This window comes from Macrobrachium nipponense, chromosome 12 (genome assembly GCF_015104395.2).
Source record: "Macrobrachium nipponense isolate FS-2020 chromosome 12, ASM1510439v2, whole genome shotgun sequence".
In the NCBI taxonomy this organism is placed as follows: domain Eukaryota; kingdom Metazoa; phylum Arthropoda; class Malacostraca; order Decapoda; family Palaemonidae; genus Macrobrachium; species Macrobrachium nipponense.
In genome coordinates, this window is record NC_087205.1 from 83385240 (window position 1) to 83411739 (window position 26500).

At 34.4% G+C, this 26500-nt stretch overlaps 1 protein-coding gene across 1 annotated transcript in view; it reads right to left on the reverse strand.

The window, feature by feature from the left end:
- The window catches only part of LOC135224619 (mucin-2-like), a 209043-nt gene that overhangs the window by 140460 nt on the left and 42083 nt on the right, over positions 1–26500 (reverse strand). Inside the window, 2 exon segments of the mRNA XM_064263806.1 lie at positions 3343–3426; positions 5137–5184. Of these exon segments, the coding sequence (XP_064119876.1) occupies positions 3343–3426; positions 5137–5184 (132 nt within the window).

Sequence of the window (26500 nt, forward strand, 5' to 3'; positions counted from 1 at the left end):
CTCTTCTTCTTCTTGCCTTTACCAGTATTTCCATAAACCATTCTTTAACAGCAGTCCAAGAGTCTTATGCATATATATATAAACCCTTAACAATGGCGCATAAGAAACTGCAACCGTCTTTGTTACTGCGCTCAAACTACTTGTCCGAATCCCAGTTCTTCAATTATGTTTCGAGGACAAAATAAAGGCAATACCGTAAAATTATAAAAAAAATACATATAATTTGAATTTTTAAAACACACACAGGCAATAAAAACAAAACTAGAGGTACGTTTCGTATATTGTACTTTTTACTATTGTTCCCTTACCGCTCAATTGCTGTAAAAATGTGTAAACTTTAAAGAACCTAGCATACACACACACCACACACACAAACACACACACACACCACACACAACACACACACCCACACCACACACACACATATATATATATATAATAATATATATATATAATATATTATATATATATTATATATACTAATCGAGCTACAAATGTCCTTTAATATCTAACGCGCTATACCTTGGAATTAATATATTTTCATATATGTTAACCGAGAGGGAATTTTTAGTCGATAAGAAATTTGTCGGCTCACTGGCGCGAACCATCGAACATATATGAAAACATTAATTCCGAGGTACGAGCGAATTAGATATTAAAGGACATTTGTAGCTTAATGCATGTCTATGAATCACGGTAGTGTGATATGACTCATATATACATATACACAAACGAACCTACATCAGATAGATAAATTCGTAAGTAAATAGATAGAACACTGGTATGTATTTTTTCCTCTAACATCAGAAGGACTTTCGATTTTCTAAATCAACTTAACCTTACTAAATCAATTAACGGAACTGTGGAAAAAATCGTCTCCAAAAAATCTCACAGGACGAGGAACTAAACCGTTGAGGAAACCTTTTGACATTTAACTAATTGCTTCCAACTAATAAAGCTCATCCGGGAGGACCGTAATAATGCCATCATCGCTGGTGAAAACTAGAGATATATCATTACATAAACCTAGTGCCTCTTAAGGGAAAAAAGAGAGAACAAAAAGAAAGACAAAGAAAGATCGGAGTCGTGGAAGACGAGAAAAAAATTGAGTGATGGCTTCAGTTTCATTTTCAGCAATCACAGCCTTCAGAACCCGTGCCATTAAGTTCCGAGTCAAACAACCGACTTAAAGTCAATTACCCTGCTACGCAAAAAACATGACAGACTGGAGAGAGAGAGAGAGAGAGAGAGAGAGAGAGCTAAATGTGATTGGACAAATTTTTCTTTTTGGCTGCGTCATGCCCAGCAACAGGAGAAGAACTAAAGTTTCATTGTTTTGAAATTTCTTCTGCCAGTCAACGGTACGCTTAAACTTTTTCATTGACAAATTCTACTTCTCTAAGGTCGAACACCGTGTGATTAAGCCTACCCGAACCTGCCTACGTCTTTGCTTGTGATCTGTTACACAGGCGAGATACTAGTTTACAGGCACTACTACACACAATCATATATACACACAGATAACACACAGACACACACACACATATATATATATAATATACATATATAATATAACTATATATATATATATATATATATATATATATATATATATATATATCGTTGAAAAACATAACGCAGGGAAAAATGAAAGAATAGTCAACATAAATAACATAAAAGAAAAATAGCCAAGTGATAAAATTCTAGTATTTTCTCTACTTGTCATATAATGATTATCAGGAAGAACATGGGGACAGTACCAGAAATATAACGCCGTTTTGTTACCATCTGGTACACATTTACAAGCTTACGTCCTCTTATATATATATATATATATATATATATATATATATATATATGTGTGTGTGTGTGTGTGTGTGTGTGTGTGTATGTGTGTGTGTGTGTGTGTGTGTGTGTTTGTGTGTTTAAAGCAAGTACATTATAAGGCGCAAAACCAAACAAAAGCAAGTGGTTATGTCGCCCGTTTTGGTATGACTTGAATATGAACGTATTAAAGGAACCTTGCTTCTAAAACAAGGGCGAGTTAACTAGAGCCTTGCCCTAGAAGGTTTTTGTTAGCATACTTGCATGTCATTTTCATACTTTCATTAACAAGGTGAACAGAGTGGTTTACATTACTCAAGGAATGTTGGATGCCATTCTCTCTTTCTCACCCTCCCCCCCTCTCTCTCTCTCTCTAAACTCATACATACACAACAATTTATGACATAATTATACAGCGCACATACGTTTATTGTTGCTGTAGGGCGTCTGAGAGCAAGTGAGAGAAATCTTACTACAAAATAAAACTTAATTGATGACATTTCGATAACCACATGATCGTCAATATAAATTCAGAAAAAGCCAACAGAGAATTTGAGAAGCTCTTCGTAACTGTCAAGCGGAAAATACAAAAATGCGTCTTTTTTCAAGGCAAAAAAAACGTCGACCGTTGACACCAACACAGAAGGAACGTGACAGAATTTACAATAGTGCCAGTTATCCTTCAGACTTTTTTTTTTTATACTCACAGTATTCTCTTGGAATCTCCCACTGTGGCCGGTTGCTGCTTACCCCAGAGTGCAATGGTACTTTGCAAGTTTCTAGGCACTGATTTTAGCTCCATGTTCCAACAGATGGTCCAGAGAACTTGTATCTCGAGTGGCATCCGGCAATACGAATTCGTCACCCATCCAATTTCTAAACATGTCCAAATTGGCTTGATTTCAATAAGCAAGAATTCTGCGGTTCAGCGAATGCCTTGTTGACTAGTATTCATTGAAATTCGCCCATCTAACTACTAACTAAACCCACTTTTCTTTTAGACTTGATACTATTACGAATACTGTTCATAATATCAATAATCGAAAAAATGTGTCATTGCATTAATTCGCGAGCAATCTTCCTTAAAGAAAAAAATATATCTTTTTTTCTTATTTTCAAAGAAAGAATACGTAAAGGGATTCTGTACCCGCTCAAACGCGCCTTACAAAAACTTACATTCTTAATCAAGAGAAAAGTTCGGTTTTAGCGAACGAAATAACAATGAAAACCATACATGACAAACTATTATAGACACCGAATAAACCACAAAAATACGATATGCCGTAAGAATATAATACATAAGCAAATATATATATATATATATATATATATATATATATATATATATATATATATATATATATAAAAATGCTTCCTTATAACCAATTATATTTGCAGAAGTATAGTACATGACACACATCTAACAGCAAGCATATATATTCAGCGTTTTGTTCCCTCCAACTTCAGTAAATATAGCTTATAATTAAAATACCTCGAAAAACAATCTGCTTCACTTACCTTTGAGGGCAACGGCTGTTGCTGCTGTTGCTGTTGTTGGTGCAGTTGTTGCTGTGAAATGGCCGAGAGCCTGTAGGCTCTTAGCTGCAATCAGAGGAAAAAATGTATAAATAAAAATAACAGTAAACTAAAAACAAAAATGTGTTGTTAGATCAGAATGTCTGTTAAATGCCGATCAATATATCGAAAATCAAAGGAACCTGAACTTTACCGTCCAGCTCTCTGTTGACATTATTTCGTTTTTTCCCGTTCGTTGGGTTTTGCAAAACGTCCTCTAATTAGTTGGCATTACATAACAAACATTCCCTGGTCATTAAGTGACGACAACGATGCCATAAGGTTGAGAAACACATTCCTTTCTTCTCTTAGCCAGAGGGACAGTTTCTTGCAAGTATAATTACACGACTCTGGCCAGAACATTTTCCAATCTGCGAGTTGTTTTTTATTATTTTTTCTTTATACGAACTGCGGATTTAAAATAAAATGTACAAATGTACAGTATCTGGTTGATACTGCATCTATACTGACACTCAAATGTTTGGTTAGTGCAGCAGAATGATGTGAGGAAATATTCAGGCAGATGCGAATAAAAGTGAGAATTTAATACGTTTAGTTTACCGCTGCATAAAATACAGTAATTTGACATAAAAAAATAGAAATACAACATTTTCCATTACCTGAACTTCTAAAAGAGATGAAGAACCTTCATATGAAAACGCGTACTACAGAAATAAATAAAATAAAAAAAAAACACCGTCATTCGGCGTTCTTTCAACAAAACATCAGATCTGAAGATATGAAAAAATATGTCCAAAGTTGGCCCTAAAAATGATGCAGCATCATTTACAGGAAAAGGAAAGAGAACTCATCACAGTTTCGTATAAAGTCACTTGGCAGGCATAACCCTGATTTGACCTCGTACTGGATTTTCCATTTATTTTTTGTTCCCTTATGATCCCTTCTGTATCCCAATCAAAACTATAACCTTCGTGGCGAAAAAAAAAGAAAGCTTGTGACAAATAATATCTCACTTCTATTGGCCCTTGTTGCATTGGCTACATAGCTTCAGCCTGCACTAAAAACTCTTGAGTGAACATAATCGAAGACTCATTCATAAACAATATATCTGTGCCAGTAGCATAGTCATCCTAAATCTATGTAATAACGCTATCTCATAATTTTATATGAGAATAACGATAAGGATGAATTAGAATCAGAAAGAATAAAGCCTATCAAAACGTGAATTACCATAAATATAAGAGCAATGTAGTGACTTGTCTAATTCTCAATTATTTATCAGTTTATTCATGTTGACGAAATTGCCACTATTTGTATCTGTATTTTCCCTCAAGGAGAAAAAAATTCCTTGATGCCAATTAACATGGAGAATGTGTCACAATGACAAAACAATATTATGACCATTCATGCATGGGTTTCGAAGAAGGGGTTTCAAAGGGTAGTTCAGAGAGTGACTTCAGTTTCACACGCGTGACGTATCATAATATAAATTAATGGTTATGAACCGTATATGAAATTCATTACGATTTAAATCGACCGGCTGTATCGTTTGTAGTATCAACTGACAATAAATGTCATAATTTACTAATCCATTATATTGAGAAATACTAAGAATGGGATACGTGTTACTGTTCTGGTAATGTAAGGTATACCTGTTTTTGTTAAATTAATCTGGCCTTGTGCCAGTAGTTATAAACGATGGGAAACAGCTGAGAAACTGTGCTCAACAGTTTAAGTCAGCCTACAGTTTCGACAAACTTCAAACTTTTATCTCACCTTGGCTTGTGCCGCGAGGGCGGCCTGGGCGTATGACCTCTGCTGCTCCTGCAAAAGAGAAAAGGCGATTGTAATGAAAGACTTCCAACAAATATTGACCTTTTATGCATTATTCATTTTCATACATAACTCGTGTGTATTAGTCCACAGATACGAAATGATGTGAGGCTTGAGAGTTCACTGGTAAGGTTGCTTGATTAATGATCCGTTCGACGATTCATATTTTCTCAAGTTCTACCTTTACTATAATAACCTATAAAAGAGAGAGAGAGAGAGAGAGAGAGAGAGAGAGAGAGAGAGAGAGAGAGAGAGAGAGAGAGAGAGAGAGAGAGAGAGAGAGCACTAATGGAGTGGAAAAAATCAAACACGAATAGACTTCAGGTAGATTAAGATCATAAAAAGTTTTCAATTAATACAAAAAACAAGTCTGATTCGTGATCTTAAATAACAAACTGGTTATCGCTGGGAGACAAGCTACGGAACAAATACAAAGAACTGTTTCTCAAGAAAATAGACAGCGAAACCGGGAAGCAATTCCGTCTTATCCCACAAGATCCCGTTACCTACCGAGGATTCCCCGATTTGCGGAAAACAAACTCAACAATCAATACAGCACTGTCAAAAAAAGGGGGCCTATACAGCAATCAACAGCATCAGTGCGCCACGCACGTACCAGGAGGTGAAGGAGACGGAACAAGGCAAGGATTCTTTAGCAATGCTACCAGGCGCGCGTGGGAATCGGTGTTCGACGTCCTGGGAACATCGCGTTCACAAGGAAAACAAAAACCTCCAACATGAGAATACATGTTCACAGCTTCTCTACGTACACGGTCGTTCTCCCCAACGTTGAAACAATGCTAAAATGTCAAATTTTACACTGAAATTCATATTTCATCAGATGTAAGATTACCCTTGGAATTATATGCTGGAGAGCAGTGTTGGTTATTTGGTCTTGCGAATGAAAGATTTGACACAGACTCTAATGAATGATTTTACTCCAATGGTATTGAGAATACCTTGTCGAGGATCTCAAGTTCTGATAGTAAAAAATAATTTTCACAGGGCAATAGTCACGTGTGTTTTCTCTCTCTTCTCTCTCTCTCTCTCTCTCTCTCTCTCTCTCTCTCTTTGTTTCTCATTTTCTCTCCACCCTAGCTGCGACCTCAAACAGTCGTCTAACAACTGCTAAGGTTAACAGATGCCTTCAGGATTTTAGGGATAACGCCCATTTCCTCCTCGTCCGGACACGGGTCATCCAATTGTGGCACAGACGCCCAACCACCATACAGAAATAGAACAGCCAAAGTCTTGAATTTGTTGGGAGGATTAAAATAAAGTCTACCACATAAAAGCACAGCCAATAGGTACCCACATTTACCTGGCCATCTCTGGCACTTGCCCCAAAATAAATTATATATACATATAATATATATACATACATATATACATATACATACATATATACATATATAATATTTATATATATATATACATATATATATATATATATATATATATATATACATATAGTTACATACCAATCCAAGGCATGAAATTCAAGAGGAATTATATACAATTCAATAACACATTATCTCATGTCATCGTTTAACGTAACGTCAGATATATGTTACGCCTTCTGCGTCATTCTCTAAGACTTCTAGTGGCCCAGTCGCCTAGTTTCACAAACACACGATCTCTCAATAAGGCTTGGGGAGAGAGACACACTGACTCCCTTCCTGCGGATCTCAACAACACCAAACCTATCAGACTCGAATTCTCACGGTTATCCATCGCAAGTCAAGAACTAACGGGAGTTGCAAAAGCAATCAGGACGACTCGCCACAAGTCACTCTCAAGTCATCTTTCCCCCCCACACCCCTACACTCCTGCTCAGCCTTGTCTCTAGGTTTGGCGTCTTTTCTTTCTATTTCTCCTAAATTTTTCTTTCTCTTTTCAGATCTGTCATATTCCCTACTTGATAACTGAATTTGGTGTCACCTCCGAGTTTTATCAGCCATATTCACATTTACACAAAATGTAACTGATTTACATTCGCACTGTCCCCTGTTATCCTCGATTTAATTCTCCTTATTCTTCCATGTTCAGTAAAATTCAGACAATTTCCAATTTTCGTTATTTTCTCTTTTTTTCTTTTCTTACTCATTCACTTCATTGCATTCTTAACCTTGCTACAGAGTCATTCTTCTCACATTTCTATTAACTCGCTTTTCTTTTCACCGTTGTGTCAGGTGACCACATCCCAAAGAGCCAACCTGCACTAAGAAACCCTGTCCTCGATATAAGCCACTAATCGCTAGTTCTTTCTCCTTGAAGCTTCCATCTGGTATTTATTGGCAACGACTTCCCTCGGGCCACCTCTTTCACAAGTCCTGTCACTTTACGGACAATTCTCTTCTCCTCCTCCTCCTCCTCCCCAAGTTCGCATTTTTTCCACTCTTCTTCATTATTTCCTCTTGGAGCAGGTACAGTTAAACCGACACTTCAAATATCTCTCAATTATTTAGGTATCCCACAGAGTAATCCTTCGGGGGGAGAGAGATCAAGGTACTGGCTGAAAAAGCGTCGGAGTGTCTCAGCTGATTTTCAGATACAATATTTTTTTCCCTCGCGCGGTGGCACTTACAGAACCTACCTACAGACACATCCATCCATATACACATCTACCCAGATACACATACGCACACCGCATTACGTAATGCAGGGCTGTGCCGTATACGTGCTTATGTAAACATGCAGGTATGCTTAAACACAATATGATAAATGAATATAAGCTTGAGTTTTTCAGTACTTCAGCTTTGTTTTGTCTAGGAATACACTATAGGATATATGTGTGTGTACAGCTGTAATCATTATTAAATTCCCTTTAAGTAAGAATACAAACATGACAATATGAGCCAAAATAACAACACTTTTAAACGTAACTTACGAGGTATCTTATGCAAAAGTTTATCTTAGTAAATAATAAGTTGAACGACATAATTTTCAATTACTCCTCGTAATTGAAACTTTAATTGCATGAAACGTTAATTGCATGAAGCGTAATTAGCCATTACTAATCGTTTCATCGAAGCTTAAGTAAAATTACGATATACTTGCAGACAGTATTTGTGTTTACTCAATCAAAACATCGTGCAAACCCACAAATTCTGTTTTTAGACTGCAAAGCACTCAAGAGACTTGTCAATCAATCTGGAAGGTTCGTCTGCCAAATAATATTAAGAAAATAACACCACCTCTACTTAAAATCACTATGACTGTCCTTAAGGCTGTAACGGTTACGTTAATCTTACAATACAATGAGCTTAAGTTACAGCTACTCGATAACGAGTATGACCTGTTATAAGACTTCGAAATTTGGCTGAGAAAAATTCATCGGCGTCATAGTAGCAACGATGGTCATCGACACCGGAACAAAGAAAATATTAAACGCAATTTCGAAATAAAATCAAATTCAAAATGTAACGAGGTAAAGAGAGCGCTTACGATCTTACTATAAATAAACAATAGTATTCAAACTAAACTATTCACATTACTTTTGTCCTACAAATTACATTAACAATATATATTAATGCATAAATCCCTAAACGCACTAAATTTATTATTATATGTATAACCGATATATAGACTATATAAGAATATAGATAAGAATAGATAATATATGTATAGAATATATAAGACAATATATATATATATATATATATATATAACATATATATAAAAATAAATATATTAATATACAAAAAACATATACTAATAATATAATTATAATATCATATAATAACAAATAACTTTAATAAATAAATATAGTATAAATATAACATAATAAGTATATAAAAAGTATATAATAAAATATAATAAGTATAAATGACATTAAACCTAAATATTATATATATATATTATATATTATTATATACACATATATAATATATACGAATCTCCGTAAAAACCTCAAATACAGACGTCACAAATGTATTAGTTTACTTACTTTTAAGAAAATACAAATTACTCAAGCGGGGGGGGTGGTAATTTGGTAATCTGTTCTTAGCAATGACAGTAACGGCTATATGGTGATAATGATGAGATTTGTACCAGAAGACTGAAGGCGATGGTTGAAGCATTTTAAGTTGAGTTGGACTGAGTGAGTTTCACTAATATAACGCCAGCTTTTAACACCTTAACATGCAATCAATCTGCCAGATGAGAGAGACTCGATACTAAAACAGTGGATTGGAAATCATTTTATATCTTATATTCCCGAAGTTGATGCATAAATATTACACAAAAACAAGTGTATACCTAGTTACATAACTTTGAAACACACACATGGCAGACCCAGAATGACTTTATTGCCGTGGCCTGTGACTTACCTCATTGAATTTCTTGCATCAGACTCTGCTCGCGCTAACCTGGACGACCTCAGAGCGGAATGGATCATTAACTTATAAGGTCTCGGAGTCCCCTTTCCGGCGAGATTTGCTATCAAAGACGGGATGAACCTCATTAAAGCCATCTCTGTTACCACGAGCAATCCAGATTCAATCCTCATCTGCATTAGCATCGCCAGGTTTCCAAGTTTCGTCAGAGACTATAGTTTTCCGGGATTGGTTGGGCCTTCGCAGATCGGAGCTGCAATAAAACCGGACGACTGCCTTACTGTGCTTCCTGCAGTAAACTCAACCCTGGACACAAAATCCGCTATACATGACGCCTGACTCCGCCAACCCGTTGCAAAAAAATAAAAAAAATAAATCATAAATCGCAATTGCAGAAAAAGGCAATAAACCGTCCGGTAACAATTAAACGGTTTAAACTGATTACTTCGGATTGTTTCTTTCTAACATTTCTCCGGATAAGGTCACCGCCAAAAATGCAATCCTGCACGCCGTTGTCGGCTAAAAAAGAGCTACGACTTCGCGCCCCCCAAGGCCGCACTGTAATGCCTTGATGAAGGGTTCGTCCCTCAATGAAGGACTTTCCCCGTTCCGTTCCTTGTGACAATTATGGCCAAAAAAAGAAAAAAAGTTTACTATGAGAACCGTAACACCAGTTCCATTAACCTTTAATAATCTCTCTCTCTCTCTCTCCAAATATTTCTACTAAGATATCCCCGATCCCAACGACACCATAATTGTGTTGCGCTCAACGAAAAACCATCAAGTTCTAAGCCTGCAATTTGATAAGTGAACAAACTACAGAAGGCAAAAAATATAAAGAAAAATGAATAAATAAAGAAAGGGGGAAAAGCGGGTGATCTACAGAGAACTCGCGTATTTCGTTAAATCTAATTTCTTTATTTATTTTTTCTCGCAAGGCGACACATTGCCTAGTTTAATTGGTAAATAAGTGATAAGAGAAAAAGCTTATTTTGCTGCCATTGTAACACAGAGCACGTTAGAAGAATCAGGGAAAAGTATTTATTATTTTAATTTTCGTAATGTCTCGGAGAAGTGAGCCTGTACAGAGATATATGAAAGATCTGTCATCATCCTGGCATCAACCGCAGAAGTGATTGCTCCAAAAATAGCAACTCGCCACCGCCGTATTAATAAAAACGGAAAGAAAAGAGAAAATAAAGATTCCACAGTGCCAATACAGTAATAAGGAAGAATAACCCAAGTGTTCTGTACCTGTACTCTATTGTGACAACACAAGTCAGACAGCAAGACACGGTATTATGCAGGAAATGCTACCGTAACCTAATTGCCTACTGGAAGAAAGAATGGCTCTTTACACACTGGCCTGAAAAGCCCGGAGGGAAACAATGTCGAGAAGGAATCTAGTTCTCTGGCCCCTGCTGCTCTCATCTTATGGAAATGTCGTGGTTTCTCCTCATGTGCAGGAATCGTTCTCTTCACTCAAAAACTTTCGGTCATTTCTGGTACGTGTCTGTGCTATGCCTCAGCCCTTCGCCCGCCCACAAAAATATGAAAAGGAAAAGATAAAACGTTGTGTCTAACATTCGTTAGTACCTGTAATGTTCCACCAGACCTTGGAAGCCTGATTTAAGCGACGACGTGTGGCAGCGCGGCTTGAAATCCGACTTTGTTCATCCTGTTTAAGGACCATATAGACACTTGTATTAACTAAGATGGGTTATTTCATGTGCAATTCTGCAACACCTCACAAAATTGTTTAAAAATTATGTTGAATTAATATAATTATTTATGTTTTCTCGTGTGGGGCAAATTGTCACTGTAGTTCTCTAAGAAAATATTCTCACAATTTACATTCGAAATATATTGCTATTACTTTTATGGATTTACGACTGCCAACAGAAAGGATTATGATTAGTAATAAAATCGCTCTCCTTTGGTGTTGCAGTCTCTGAATGTGACTTCCACGCTGTTTATTCTTAGGTTGTTGAATTAATAACGTGATAAAAGTTAATGTTAGTACCAAAAAATATTTACCCTTTTCCAAGCAATGTTTTGAGCCGTGACCATCGAGAATATGAATCATAAACAGCACTATGAAAATTTGCCCTGTAGAGAAAAGCAGCACAACTAAGATACTGTGTACGTATTTCAACCGAGTCTACAAGAAAACAGTACATCTAAGATATTGTGTACGTATTTCAACAAAGTCTGCAAGAAAAACCTAAGTGCTTGATTACGAACAATTTATCAAAAACATACAGACGATAGTGTAGTGCTCTGGTGACCATTTCTTTATGGAGAATTCTTCCTTCAACACAATAGTCTGATGCGGAAACGCGATGTATATTATTTTTATTATTTATATAAGAAAATGCCTCCCAAAACAACGTTGCGTCTGACTCTCTTGTTTTTCTCATTGTGGCATTTAACCGCCAAGTATTCCAGAAGTTCGTTCTACTGACCGAACCGACGAGAAAAGACGAGGCAAGGAAATCACGTCTACGCAAAAGTTACCTCGTGCTGGAGGTCAGATAAATAACCACTTTTTCGTAAAAGTACATTTGGATACGAAATCCATTAAAATACATAACGCATTAATGAATACCTATACTTGAACAGAGAGAGAGAGAGAGAGAGAGAGAGAGAGAGAGAGAGAGATCCACTTCAAATCACCAACTTCAGCTGAACTGCATATTGGTATCATGTGGCACAAAAAATTTTCTGTTTTAGTTTATTTTTACCGGTTGAATGACTTTGTATCCTTTCTTAACTCTTCTCATAGTAACGCAGTTCTCCGTGTTTCCTTTATAATATCTGCAGTTCTTTACAAACCACTGCTACCAATACTCTCTCTGTATATATATATATATATATATATAATATATATATATATATATATAATATATATATATATATATATATATATATATATATTTGTATGACGTCACAACAATGATGTGTCTCCTCTGTGGCTCCTTTAGCCGACTTCCTCAAAGCCTGACAACCATGAAGGGTCGAATAACACTGAGGGCACATCAGATATGGCTCGCTGCAATTACCTCGGAGCTTCAATTATCAAAATGGCCACATCACTGCAAATTATTTTCTTCTGCTGAACGCGAGATGAGTGGGCGAGCGGTGCGGGAAAAGAAATGTACAGATTATATCATTTGGATTTTGGGAAGAGTATACAGTTTGTACACGCGAAGAATACGAAAGAATGAATCAAGTAAGAGTTATTTTTTATGTTTCATAAAAAAATAAAGATTTTAAGTGATTTTTTTTTTATATTTCGTTAAAAAATAATGCTATATCTTGCAAGGCGTACCGATTTGTTAGCCTAGGTGTTATAATTGTGCTACAATGAATTGGGTTATGACACCAGCATTGCTATAACGCGGAAATACGCAATGAATGTGACAGAGGTCTTATGAATTTAAAATATTCTAAGGGCAATGAATAAACAAGTTTCAAACTTAAACTCTTCGAACGTAGAACTTTAATTTCTATGATATTTTCACTTAAGTAAGCGTAACAAAAATTCTAGGTTGCAATTTTTCCTCGTTTAACTAGTTGTGAAGTTCAAACAGCAAAGATCGGGCCATTTGAGTAAGGTCACTTCAAGAACTAGAAACCTCGGCAGTAGGAACTACTCTCAACCAAGAAAATTAGGTAGCTGCTGCCTTAAAAAAGAAGTACTGTAATTTAAAAAATTAAACATGCAATACGTATTATATTTGAAGCCATTTACAGACACAATTATTAGTCAGATATGCGCATCCTTCGAATTGAAGGACGAATATTTATATAAATAACGGGATGCGCACTAAAATAAATATGTTTATATAAATAACGGGATACGCACTTAAATATGTTAATATAAATACCGGGATACGCGCTTATATGTAAATAGATGATGAATAAATGAACAATTAAGGCGTCGGAGACAGTATACCAATATCGATCCTCCCCCCCATCCCCCCGACGGCATAGCATCTTGAAAATCAACACGGAATGAGAGAAAAGTGCATCGAACTGTGAAAGAAAATACGATTACTAACACCGCCGCCGTGCTATGTCATCCACCCGCCATTTCTAATTCGAACCCCAATCACGCGCCAGGTCGCGAAATGAACCGAAGCATTCCTCGACTCAGCTGCCGTGACACTTTTTTTTCTTCCTCCGATTTCCCCACGGGAAAAAACCTACGCATCATTACGTGCGACAGCATCGCTTGAACTGATCCACGGAAATCAACGAACCTGGGAGATGGACACATGTCGTTCGGGAATTAAGAAAGAATGATGACGAGGGAACGAGAGAAAGAGAACGAAAATTCAAAGAAGAAATATAGTGACTGGTCTTCCCGAGTAGATATGGCGGGAACGCAACACCTAGGGGAGAAAAGCTTTCTGTATGTGATTGTGTTGATACACTAGCCAGCCTTCCCGGAAGTGTTAGAAAGGAATGTTGAAATATTCTTGATTTATTTCAACCGTTTTCTGTTAGAAGACAAAACTTCAATTTTTTTCATGTTAATTCAGTTATCTGTTTGATAATCTTCTCTTGCTTCCTGTCTACTGTTACTTGCTTCAATTCGAATTAATATATACATGTACACAAAAATCCAAGTCATTTCCCACCATCACTAATATATATATATATATATATATATATATATATATATATATATATATATATATATATATATGTGTGTGTATGAGAGAGAGAGAGAGAGAGCCTATAGACAGTATAAATTTTTTTAAATAATGATATCATTAATTATAACTCCAATCGTCTACAGATATTGAAAATTCATTAAATAGGTTGTAACTATAAAATGGAAAAAGTGTCTAAGCAGGCATCTTTTTTCTCGGTAGGAAATCAAACGGCGTAATGCCAATGGTATCTGCAATAAAGGTGAGAATGCTTGTTCTATTTCCGTGTATGGATGATAGTTTCCGCATCGTAACAAGTGTTCATTGGACTTTTGCGTACCTTTACAAAGATGTATATATATCCAAAAACAAGTTTATGTAATAACAAATACCGTATATATTACATACATTTACATATAGTACATAACATATACAGGGTGTCCATAAGTCCCAGTACCATTACAGTAAATAAATACTTATATAGATATTATATATATATAGGTATATATATTTATGATGTATTAGAAAGATGGTTGCAGGCATGCACTGCTCTCGTTACACTCACTCTAAACACCAACTGCCAGCCTTGCAATCACATCGGAAGCCTCAATAACCAACCAAGACCGACACAGGGCTGTTATTAACAGCTACAACACACCAAGGACATTCAGTCACCTCAGACTTTAACGTCGCCGACACTTTAATTCTAGCTGTATTTATTTTTCGTTTTTTTCCTGTCTGCTTCGTTAGGGGGGGGGGGGGGGTGGCAGGGCGGGACTTGTGTGGGGGGAGCGGTTACGGTTAGTAGGGACTGGCCTCAAACTATTATTACTCGAGTTTATCAACCAGGAAATTTAATTTACTAATAGCACGCGTAAACGGATGCACATCCTATAAAAGGTGATGGTATACACTATTATATATAGTATATATCAATAGGTATGTGTAAATGGTCAATATTATACATGAGGATTTTTCCATGTATATATATATATATATATATATATATATATATATATATATATACTATAGATATATATATATATATTTAAAGGTCTATAAATAAATAAACATATGATGTATCGAAATGTAATATAGGTTACATTTGGGTTGTTTTATCCAAATCTTTTTGAAGCCTGCCCACTGTTTGATGTGTCTATTTTAAGTTTTCATTGTTACTAAGTTTTTGAAATATCTAACTTAATTAATCCTTCCTCCATCAAGTCATATTTCACCCCTCTGTGAATAGGTCTGCCTCATTAGTTCAGTTTTCTTAATTCTACCTTGATTCTTTATCTCCCTAGATATATCATATATATATATATATATATATATATATATATATATATATATATATATATATAAAGTACTCTATTATGCAAGGTTGGTAAATCTTGTGAAGTTTTAGTAATGTAATCAGCATTACATGTACATTGTAAGTCTGTCATCATTCAATCGTTACTTCATTTAAACATTTTCTTTCATCAAGAAACTTTTTCATTACATCATTACAAACTCCATGAGAAGGGCAAACAGGAATGGAGACAACATTTCCCTATAGCACTCGACTATTTACTGCAACATCATCTGACAAATCTCCATCAACATCATCTTCCCATTTGCATCATTCATGGGTAATTTCAATGAAATTTCTAATTCACGTAAGATCTTCCGTAGTGAACGCCATCAACTGCCTTCTTGTAATAAACATAAATCATCAGAAGCTAATTCTTAGGTTCCATACACTGCCACCAGTATATTTCGAGAAATATCCGATCTGTATAAATTCCTTTTCGAAAACAAGCTTATTCATCTCTAACGAAACGTACCAATTTCCTTCCCCAACCAACTTTGGAAGAGTCTCGCGAATATTTTCATCACGACCGACATAATTACCACATACAGTCAGGTCACCTTCCTTATCTACCTTAGCCACGTCTTCCAATTTCCAACCTCAGGCGTTGTTTCCTTATTCTCTTTTCTGGAGAACAGTCTAGTTAGTATACGAGGTGTCATTTCATTTTCAGCTATAATCAGTCATGCTGTAATTCAGTTATAGCTCGGCGCTCTTCATCTTCGAAGGTTCTTTATTACTGATTCCACCTTCTCTACCAGCGAACCTGAAGTTATGATCACAACACTATGCTGGTGCGTGATATTGTACAAGGCACCACGATGAAAACTAAAAACACACAGTGATATTGTACAAGGCACCACGATGAAAACTAAAAACACAGACACACACACAAAGCAATTCCTCGCCAAGCAGTCTTTTCAGCGCATATTCCACCCCTATCATACATTCCAGAGTCCCGACTTGAGACATGTGATTATTGACTTAATACGCTGGACACAATAACTATGTATATGTTAAATGGGTGTGTGTCTATGTGAGTGATTCGAGTGAGTAGGACCGGCAAAAAAAAAAAAAAAAAAAAAAAAAAAAAAACTAAAAAAAAAAAAAAAAAAAAAAAAAAACTTAAACCACAAAAATAATTACAACGCTAGTTTTTTATTTCGTCATAAGTTTTGACGACACACCCAAACTCATCTGTACTGACATATTTACACCTTGAAGGCATTACTTTTCTCAGATGCAATTGTCATTGGTTATGAATATGACTGCTGTCCCTGCATTTATGGTCATTTGGTCGTCAACTTCTGTACGCTTGAAATCTATGCAAAGGTGTGCTTTTACTTTCATGTATTGTTCATTGGAACAAATAAAAGATATCTACTATGAGACTCCTTGATTATTTTAAGAGGTAAATTATATTCTACTAATCTTTTACTTTGCTTTTCACAGTTACCGCTAGACGAGGATTTATTTTATTGTATGCTTTTTTTTATTAAGAATAACAGGATTTTATGCTTAAATAATGAAAAGGTGGAAAGGACCAACTATCATTCTAAAATTAAGAACAGGTATTATTGTCTCTAATAAAAAATAAGTAGCCTTCTAAACACGGACACACATATATATGTATACATATATACATATATCACTGGAAAGTTTACTATTTTGCTCAGACAACTTTTTCTTTAGCTGTTGGGGGATCACAAAAACGTAGTACTTAATCGTAAAATATGTCCTGTTTCGAATGACATGAGTATTTCCATTAAACATAAAAGCCAAACACTTAAATTAAATTTTATCTTAATTCATCTGCAATTTGTATAGCTACATATTTTTTCATTTTAATTTTTCTAGTTTCTGGCATTAATCACTATGGCTGCTTACGCAATCTATAGTAGTGAAATATTGTATATACGTATAATACTGCTTATTGTATATCCATCTTCAGACTAAAACTGTTGTTAAATTAAGATGACCTTGTGACAACATGGACTCTGGCACTTTCGAGGAGCCTGTCAAACTTCAAATGTATATTAAAACTGTAATTCGCTCCCGAAAAGTAGAGGGCACCTTCGTAAATCCTAATCTGTAAATAATCTTCGACAAAATAAGCCTAACTGGCAACCATACCCAGCTAGCAGCAACCTGCCAGATGTCGCCTTTGGGTCAACATACAGTAACGAGACCGTTAGTCCTTGGCCAGATCGACGCTGGCAATTGAGTGCGACGGGATTCATGCATTCATCTCTTATCTTTGCGTAAATCTCAACCTGGAATCAGTCATCTCTCTTCAGCAGATGTAGGTCATCGAATTTTGAGCGAAGAACCCGTTAAAAGAGCTCATTTTGATATATCAAACCCTGTTTCACTGCAGTCTTTGAATATGAATTCATACGATTTAGACTTGAGCACAACATGATTATCCACACACGTAAATGTGTTAAATATGGCTATGCATATATATGTATATATGTATATATATATATATATATATATATATATATAATATATATATATATATATATTCATGCATCATGTTGTGTTAGAAATATGAGTGGTTATACACACAAAAAACCCTTTGCTATTTTTTTTTTCGAAAAGCTTACCTTACGAAAAATCGAAGAGGCATTTATGGTCGAAATAATGTCTTAATTTAAAGATAAATAGGAAACGCATTCTCACCCATGTTTATTTACAAAAATAGTTATCTTTGAAACACTCTGTTAAAAAAGTGAAATAAGTTTTTGCAAATCTTGCTATTAAATGAACAAAGATATACAAAGTATATACTCGAATAAAAAAACTTAATGTAAATATGTATATACGTATACACACACACACACAGATATATTATATATATATATATATATATATAATATATTTATATATATAGATATGTATATAGATTATATATATATATGTATATATGTAGATATATTAGTATATATATATATATATATCAATATATAATTTAATATATTATAATATATATGTGTGTGTGTGTGTGTGTTGTGTGTGTGTGTGTGTGTGTGTGTTTAGAAGCTACTGGTTATTTTTACAGAATGCATATGATTTCTTTGAAGTTGGAGCTCAGGGCTTTCTAGTGACAAGCGTATCCAAAAAAAAAGAGCAAAGAATGTGAGTTACGAGGGCATTGTGGCTATTACAATTTCACACACACACACACACACACACACACATATATATATATATATACTATATATATATATATATATATATATATATATATGTGTATATGAGGGGTCGTGATGTATTTACACAAACACACTTTATATATATATTATATATATATATATATATATATATACTATATATATATATATATATACCAATATATACATAATATTATATATCTATATATATATATATATATATATATATACATTAAATAATGTATGTATGTATCATCACAAAATCCCTCTGAAAACACCATATATCTTTTGACCAACCAGCAGACATTCAAACACTACATCATTCAGTCGAGAATGAACAGTATCTATCTACGTAACACCTACGGAATGAATCCTTAAAAAAGAACAGGTCCTTACATAAGGATACGTGGGCAGCCGGCGACCAGCGCCGATGAGAGAAAAAATCTTATAAGAGGCTAAGGACCTCCGACAGGCGGAGCCAGGAGATCCTGCGGGGCTAAGTAGCGCTCTCTTTACCCTTAGGACTATGAGAGAGGAGCTGAGGAATGTAGCGTTTATCAGTCGTACCACTCCTTGTTCAGTATGCAGTACGTATTCCATGAATTAAAAAAAAAACTATAAATTTCAATACAAAATATATTAGAAACAACGCGAGTGTGTGTTTCATACTATCTATGCAGCGTACGCACTAGAATAGATATATATATATATATTATATAGAAATATATATTATATATATATATACAATATTATATGTATATGTGTGTGTGTGTGTGTGTGTGTGTGTGTGTGTACATATATAAAATATAGTATGTATGTATATATATATATTACGTATTTACTTAACGCTACTGGTCACAATACCGTCTAGCATATTTTTGGCGATATCAGAAACTACTTTGTAATGCACAACTACCAATGATCATACGGTAAAAAAAAAATGACTGCATCTTTTAGATACATATGGATGACGTAAGCAGTTTCGTGGGGTTGCGTGTTTGTCAGATTTCATCATTCAACTGTCAGTTTCTATCTAAACAGTTAAAGAAAACTTGCCACAAGCTCTCTGTCTTATGGTCAGTGCTATCATTTTTTATAAACAACCAAACTACTCATAACTGGAAAAATTTATACACTCATTTATTTTTTCCGGTAATTATTATGAAAAACCAGTATCTTCTATCGTGTCCTTAATAAGTTTGTAACGTTTTTTATATATATTATATATATATATATATATATATATATATATATACATATATATATATATTCTATATATATGTGTGTGTGTTGTGTGTGTGTGTGTGTGTGTGTGTGTGTGTGCAATATAACAAGAAAAGTCTTCCATCTTAAAAATTACAGAAATTAATTTCATTCATTTTAATATTAGTAAACACTATAATATCGCTATCGTTAGCCAGACTAAATTTTTTACTTTCAATATATACAAAATTTCGTGGTGGATATCATAAGAAATCTGTACTTTTATTCACAAGTTTATAAATATATATTATAATATATCTATAAAACATATATAAAAATATATATATTATACAAATAATGCATATTATATATATAATATGTACTATATATACACGTGTGCATGTGCGCATTATGTATGCATACGTGTGTGTATTTAATGTTGTGCATTTTCGTCTGTCTTTATTCAGAAACGATTGGCAGCATAACAAACGTAGGCAAGAACGAAACATGGACCACATTCAGCCGTCTCCTCTGGCGTAGCCTGAGATATTCGCCCCGAAACCTTCACAAGGTCGTCGACCTCAAACAGGACAGACCAACATCCTGTGATGGATGAGGGTAGCTCTTTGCGGCTTTGTGGTACTTACAGCTGAAACTTGCTGCGCAGTCATGATGTTTTTTTAATAAAATACATACGTACACAATAAAAAAACTATATATATACTTATAATAATATTATTAATAATATATATATATAATATATACTATATTATAATATCTATATAATCAAATGTAGCACGAATGAATGCGTCCTTGAGAATATCATAAAATCCACGTAAGAAGGTCAGTGAAAACCGGGACTTGGACTAGTACTTTCCTAGTGTATTCTACATTTCAAGAATTTGAAAATGTAGAATAAACTACGAAAGTTTCCACTCACCTTTTTACGTGATTTTATGATATAATTATAAACATATATAAATATATATATAGAGATAATTATATATATAATATATATGTATATAGTATATATATACTATATATATTTTTGTAAATATAATATATATATATATATATAGATATAATATATTAATTAATTAGCACGGGGAGGATTAAGTTTCTTAGATGTGTGGATCAAGTCCTGGCGTATACCCAACCAACCTGTAAATGGAGACCTACTTAGTGAGTGATGAGATCAAGAATAATGCGTGGGGGACAGCAACCTCACCCTTAGAGACCCGCTGAGAAGAAGCTGCATTATACGTACAGGTCGTGGTTTTATAATATACTATATATATATATAGATAGATTAGATATATATATATATATATAATATATATATAATATGTGTGTGTCTATATATAATATATATATAATATATATCATATATATATATATATACATATATATATATATAGTTATATAGTATATATATATAGGTTATATATTATATATACATATATTTATTATATATATATATATATATATGATATACATATATCTATAATCTTCATTAACACGAAGATGAGATATGTCAATATCGTCCACAGGAGAAAAGAGAATAACAAAGACTCTGGTAGCTACTAGAGTCTTTTATTCTCTTTTCTCCTGTGGACGATATTGAAACGTATATATATATACATATATAGTATATATATATATATATATATATATGTATATATTATACATATATATATATATACATATATATATACATATATATATATATATTATATATATATATATATATATAATATATCACAGAAATATATATGCACAGATGACTATATGTGCACACTCATCCTTGTGTACTGTATAATATATACGCAAGCAAAAGTTACCAGAAATTACTATGGGCAGAAGAAAGTTGCACGAATGTACTGATGTATACGTGGGAAACCACAATTAATTGACGTTGAATCAACCACTAAATTAATATTTAGTTTTACTGAAAATTTGCAATGACCACGAGAAGCTATAAAATATTTTTAAAAAATCGAAGCCGGAATACTTTGTTCAGTGACTAGGTCAGTCCTATGTAAATCAAAGTACCCGATACAAGGAACATCGCATCATTAAATCATTGTGTTCACAACGTGTGAGCATCCCTGATGACTCAACAGAAACCGGATTTCTTTCGGAATATTTGACAATTGCACAAATATCTTGCGTTAGTTAAATATAACCGTAACATATTAGTCACAATTCAATGGCCTGGAAATTAAGGAAAAATATTTTTTAAATGAATAATAATAACTGAGTAATAAAGCCTTTCATAATGCAGCTCTGTTAATCTTTCTTCCTTTACTGTTCCCTCTCCTATTCTGTCTAGAAAAAATCAACAGAGACCGGCCAGTCTGATACCTCTAATTCATTTTTCCTGGTATTTAATATACGGAAAAATTAAGCCAACATTTCGTCAGAAATTTTAACTTTTTGATGCCTTATAATAAAAATAACAATAACAATTACAAGATTGTAAAGGGAAAAGCATCGTGAGCAAAGTACATTGGGACTCGGTTCGATGGAAAACAAAACTCAAAAGACCAACATTTGAGCTTTTCATTAATCCTTAGTTCCACATTTCTTCTGTTTCCAATACTAAAGATCTTGAGTTATTCGAAGCCAAAGTCAGGCGAATTATCTGACCCCCAGACTCAATATGAAATGACAATCATCTACAGATAACTCATTCCTAGTGTGATGTCATCAATTTCTTTCCTAAGAGGAACATACCGATATCTTATTTTTGAATGAATACTCCTAAAACGAAGTCGGTGATTCCTCTTCCATCCGGTAAGAGAGATGTCATACTGGAATGTAATTCGTAATCCCTCTTTTTCTCTGTTAGTATTTGTTTTATTTTTCCGTCACACGAACCGGCTGTTTATCTACTCAAATCATGTTTCATCATCATTCGATCAAGTTATTTATTGCGGCCTCATCTAGTCAAGAGCGCTTTTATCATCCAGTCTCCCACAAACAGAACAGAAAAAAAGGCCAGCTCTCGGAATGCAAAAAGATGCAAAAAAATAAAATAAATACAACAATGGCGGGATATTTGATGGGGAAAACGCACAAAAATGATCCCAACAAATGCTGACAATAAAGTCCAAGGGCGCTTGCTCTTGAGCAGGATGGAAGACAGAAACAAGCAACATACTTCGAAATGAGAGCACCCATAAGTCTTCGAGTGAATATTCCTAGAGGCTATTTCCGTGCACCAGTGCACAGGGATCCTGCAGTTTCTGTTGCACAAGACTCTGTCCTCTGCTGTGGTCCGCTGTGGTTTAGACTGGCCACTGACCCCACTGCCAACCATGCAAGACGCACATCCTCTTGAGCTTTGCAAATACTATAAATAGGATTGCTGTTTCATCTGGATGTTTTGGACAATCTAAAAAAAAAAAGCACATCACTGTAGTAACTTAAAGTTTTTTTTTTTTAAAGGCCGTGTGTTCGTGTACGAAAATCTCTCGTTCTTAAAACTCTACCTCTACCCAAACCACGTTGCCGTGTTTATATATATATAAAAAACTAACAAGAACCTAATCTACGCAACGTAAATAGTTCGTCCTCTCTCCAGAGAATATACTATAAAATACTCATTAAGCTGAACGAGCAAAACAAAAGTTCACAAAGGAGAAGTCCATCAAATATTTACTTTAATATAAACAAAATAAATGATAGTGACGTCGAAAAAAATTCAATTTAATCTCAGTCATGACACTGCAGCCATGAGAGAAATAGCCATTCATAAATTGTGGGAACTAATCTAACCAGAAGGAAATGGCCATCAGGACACGGTAGCTCGCAAAATGACCGAAGAAGGAAGCTACATAAGAAGGGATAAAAATTCTCTCAGATCACCGTACCCGCAAAAACGAGTTTTCGACAGTGCTCCCGGAGGGATTGTCCTTCTGGCTCCCAAGTTCAAGATCAAGGTCAAATGGATTTCCATATGAGAGGGTGCTTCGATTGCCCTTTGGACGGCGCGTTTCAAGCTTTCTGTTTGCTTTATCTTGATGCATGATTGATTATTACTTTATCTTAACGAAGAGCGGCAACAGCTTGATGTTGACGTAAACGGATAGCTGCTTGGCCTTGAGGTATGAAGATCGTCTCTTTATTTTCATGCAAGATTATGTTCTTTCTTGAAACACGGCGAAGATTAGTTTACGTAACTGATATATCTTAGTGAATGGGGACAATTGCTTTATTTTAATATAAGATTACTTGCTTATTTTGATGAATGAAGAAGACTGCTTCACCTTGGAGCAAGAATCATAAATATTTTTATCTTGGCTAAAAAAAATAAAAAAATAAAATCTTTATGTGGATATAAAATCATAATTTACTCAACATGGATGCAGGAAGATACCTACTGCACCTTGCTCCAAACAAGACTGGTTCATGCTAATGCCGAAAGACTACTTCTTTATCTAATCCAGAACATTCAATGCTTTATATTGATACAAGAGAATAGCTGATTGATGTTTAATGAAAGAAGATAACTGAACTATGTTTAATGGAGGGTATTTGCTTCTTCTTGAATAAAAAAGACAACTGCTTAATCCCGACAGATGAAAATGAGCCGTCAGTCTTGCCTTTACCCGTTGCATTTGTTGTCTTACTTCTAGGCCACTGACGTTTGTTATTTCATTACGAAATCATCCATTTCATCAATATTTACATCCTTTTACATTATCATCGTTAACTACCTTACGGAATACTATTTTGTCAATTCTGACGTAGTTTATGGTTACAATTACTATGACAATTTGTATTACCACTCAGACAAGGCATAGCATACATAAAACACGTATTATATTATCATAAGCAAACAAATTGTGTCACTACAATCCAAACTTCATCTAATAAATTCCTAGGATAAATCATACAATAATAATAAACTACAAATAAGCGGACAAAACTGCCAGACTGCTAAACGACCAGATCCTCCGGTTTTAAAAGAGGATTTGTTCTGGATTCTTTCTGATACTAGATTCCTGCTGCAGCTTAGGACTGATGGCTGAGGTAAATGTGTTCGAAAGCTGTTGTAAATGAAATTGAATCGGCCCGAACATGTCAATTCTGTCCCAGATATTACATGGAGAGAGAGAGAGAGAGAGAGAGAGAGAGAGAGAGAGAGAGAGAGAGAGAGAGAGAGAAGTTACTGACCCCATACCCATTTTAAGACACCAGATCCCATTCTGGTTATCATTCGATAACACTGACCGTTATGATCGACAACCACGGTCCCGCTTCCTTTAGTAGCCTGTTCAGAGTGAGGATTTGCGCATGCGCACCAAAATGAATGAATATTGAAAACTTAACGGTTCCTTGTTACTCAGTAAGGCCTTTCCTCTCTCTCCCTATCTCTAGTATGCATAGACATGTGTATACAAATAGATAAATAAATATTATATATATATATATAATATATCATATATATATATATATATTATAATACATCTATATTCACACATACATAAATATAGTATATACATATATAATTACATATATGCATGTACTACATATATTCATGTATGTAATTATACATCTTAATATATAAATATATATAGATATAATATATATATATATATATATATATAGTATACATTTAATAATAAAACATGTATAATAGTTGATGGATGTCACAACCTGCCACCCACCCGCCCTCTTTCTCTCTCTATAATATATATATATATATATATATATATATATATATAAAATATCTATCTACTATCTATATATGTGTTTATATATCAGAGAGAGAGAGAGAGAGAGAGAGAGAGAGAGAGAGAGAGAGAAGCGTTTTTTTAAGTCGACCGGTGAAAAACAAACGTGATGTTCAATAAGCTTTATATACTTTCCAAAACTGTGTGACCCATAATGTAAAACATGTAAATGACAGACACTAAAGTTCGTTTTTGGAAGTGATTTTCAGCCCATTCTTGGTCTATTTCGGTTCCAAAACAGGAGCAATAGCTCACAATGCGGGAGAGCAACTGCAATGAGCTAACAAGTGAACAAATTAAGAAGAAAATACCATATTACTAAAAATGTGTCATTATTTAATACATAAATCCAACTGAGAGAAAATAAAAACAAAAAATCAAACCGTATGGAGACGCAGGCGACACCTGTTCTCAGCCTCATTATCATTTCTTCTACCTTTTGAGTTCAAAGTCATGGTTAACAGAGTCAGGCGTGATTTAGGTCAAACCTGCCGAGGAATTTTAAAGTGCTTGATGATGTTCCCTTGTCATTAGATCACTTAAGTTTTCTTATAAGTGTCGTAATTAACTTGCCCTAATGTCTGATTACACAAACGGTTTACTCTTCAAACTGGATGCAGGTTCTTTCCGCAGTATTTAGTCTTACTATCCTTTTGCTTTTTTTGTTTTCTCTTGGTTAGCTTTCTTAATGAACGTTCTATTAATTTCTTCCGCATTCTTTCCTGTTTCTGTAACCAGTCTCAATACTCCTAACGCGCATTCTCTCTATCTTTATTTAATAACATGTTTTAGATTAACACCTACTATATACTTGTTTACCCAGCGAAAGGGGTGG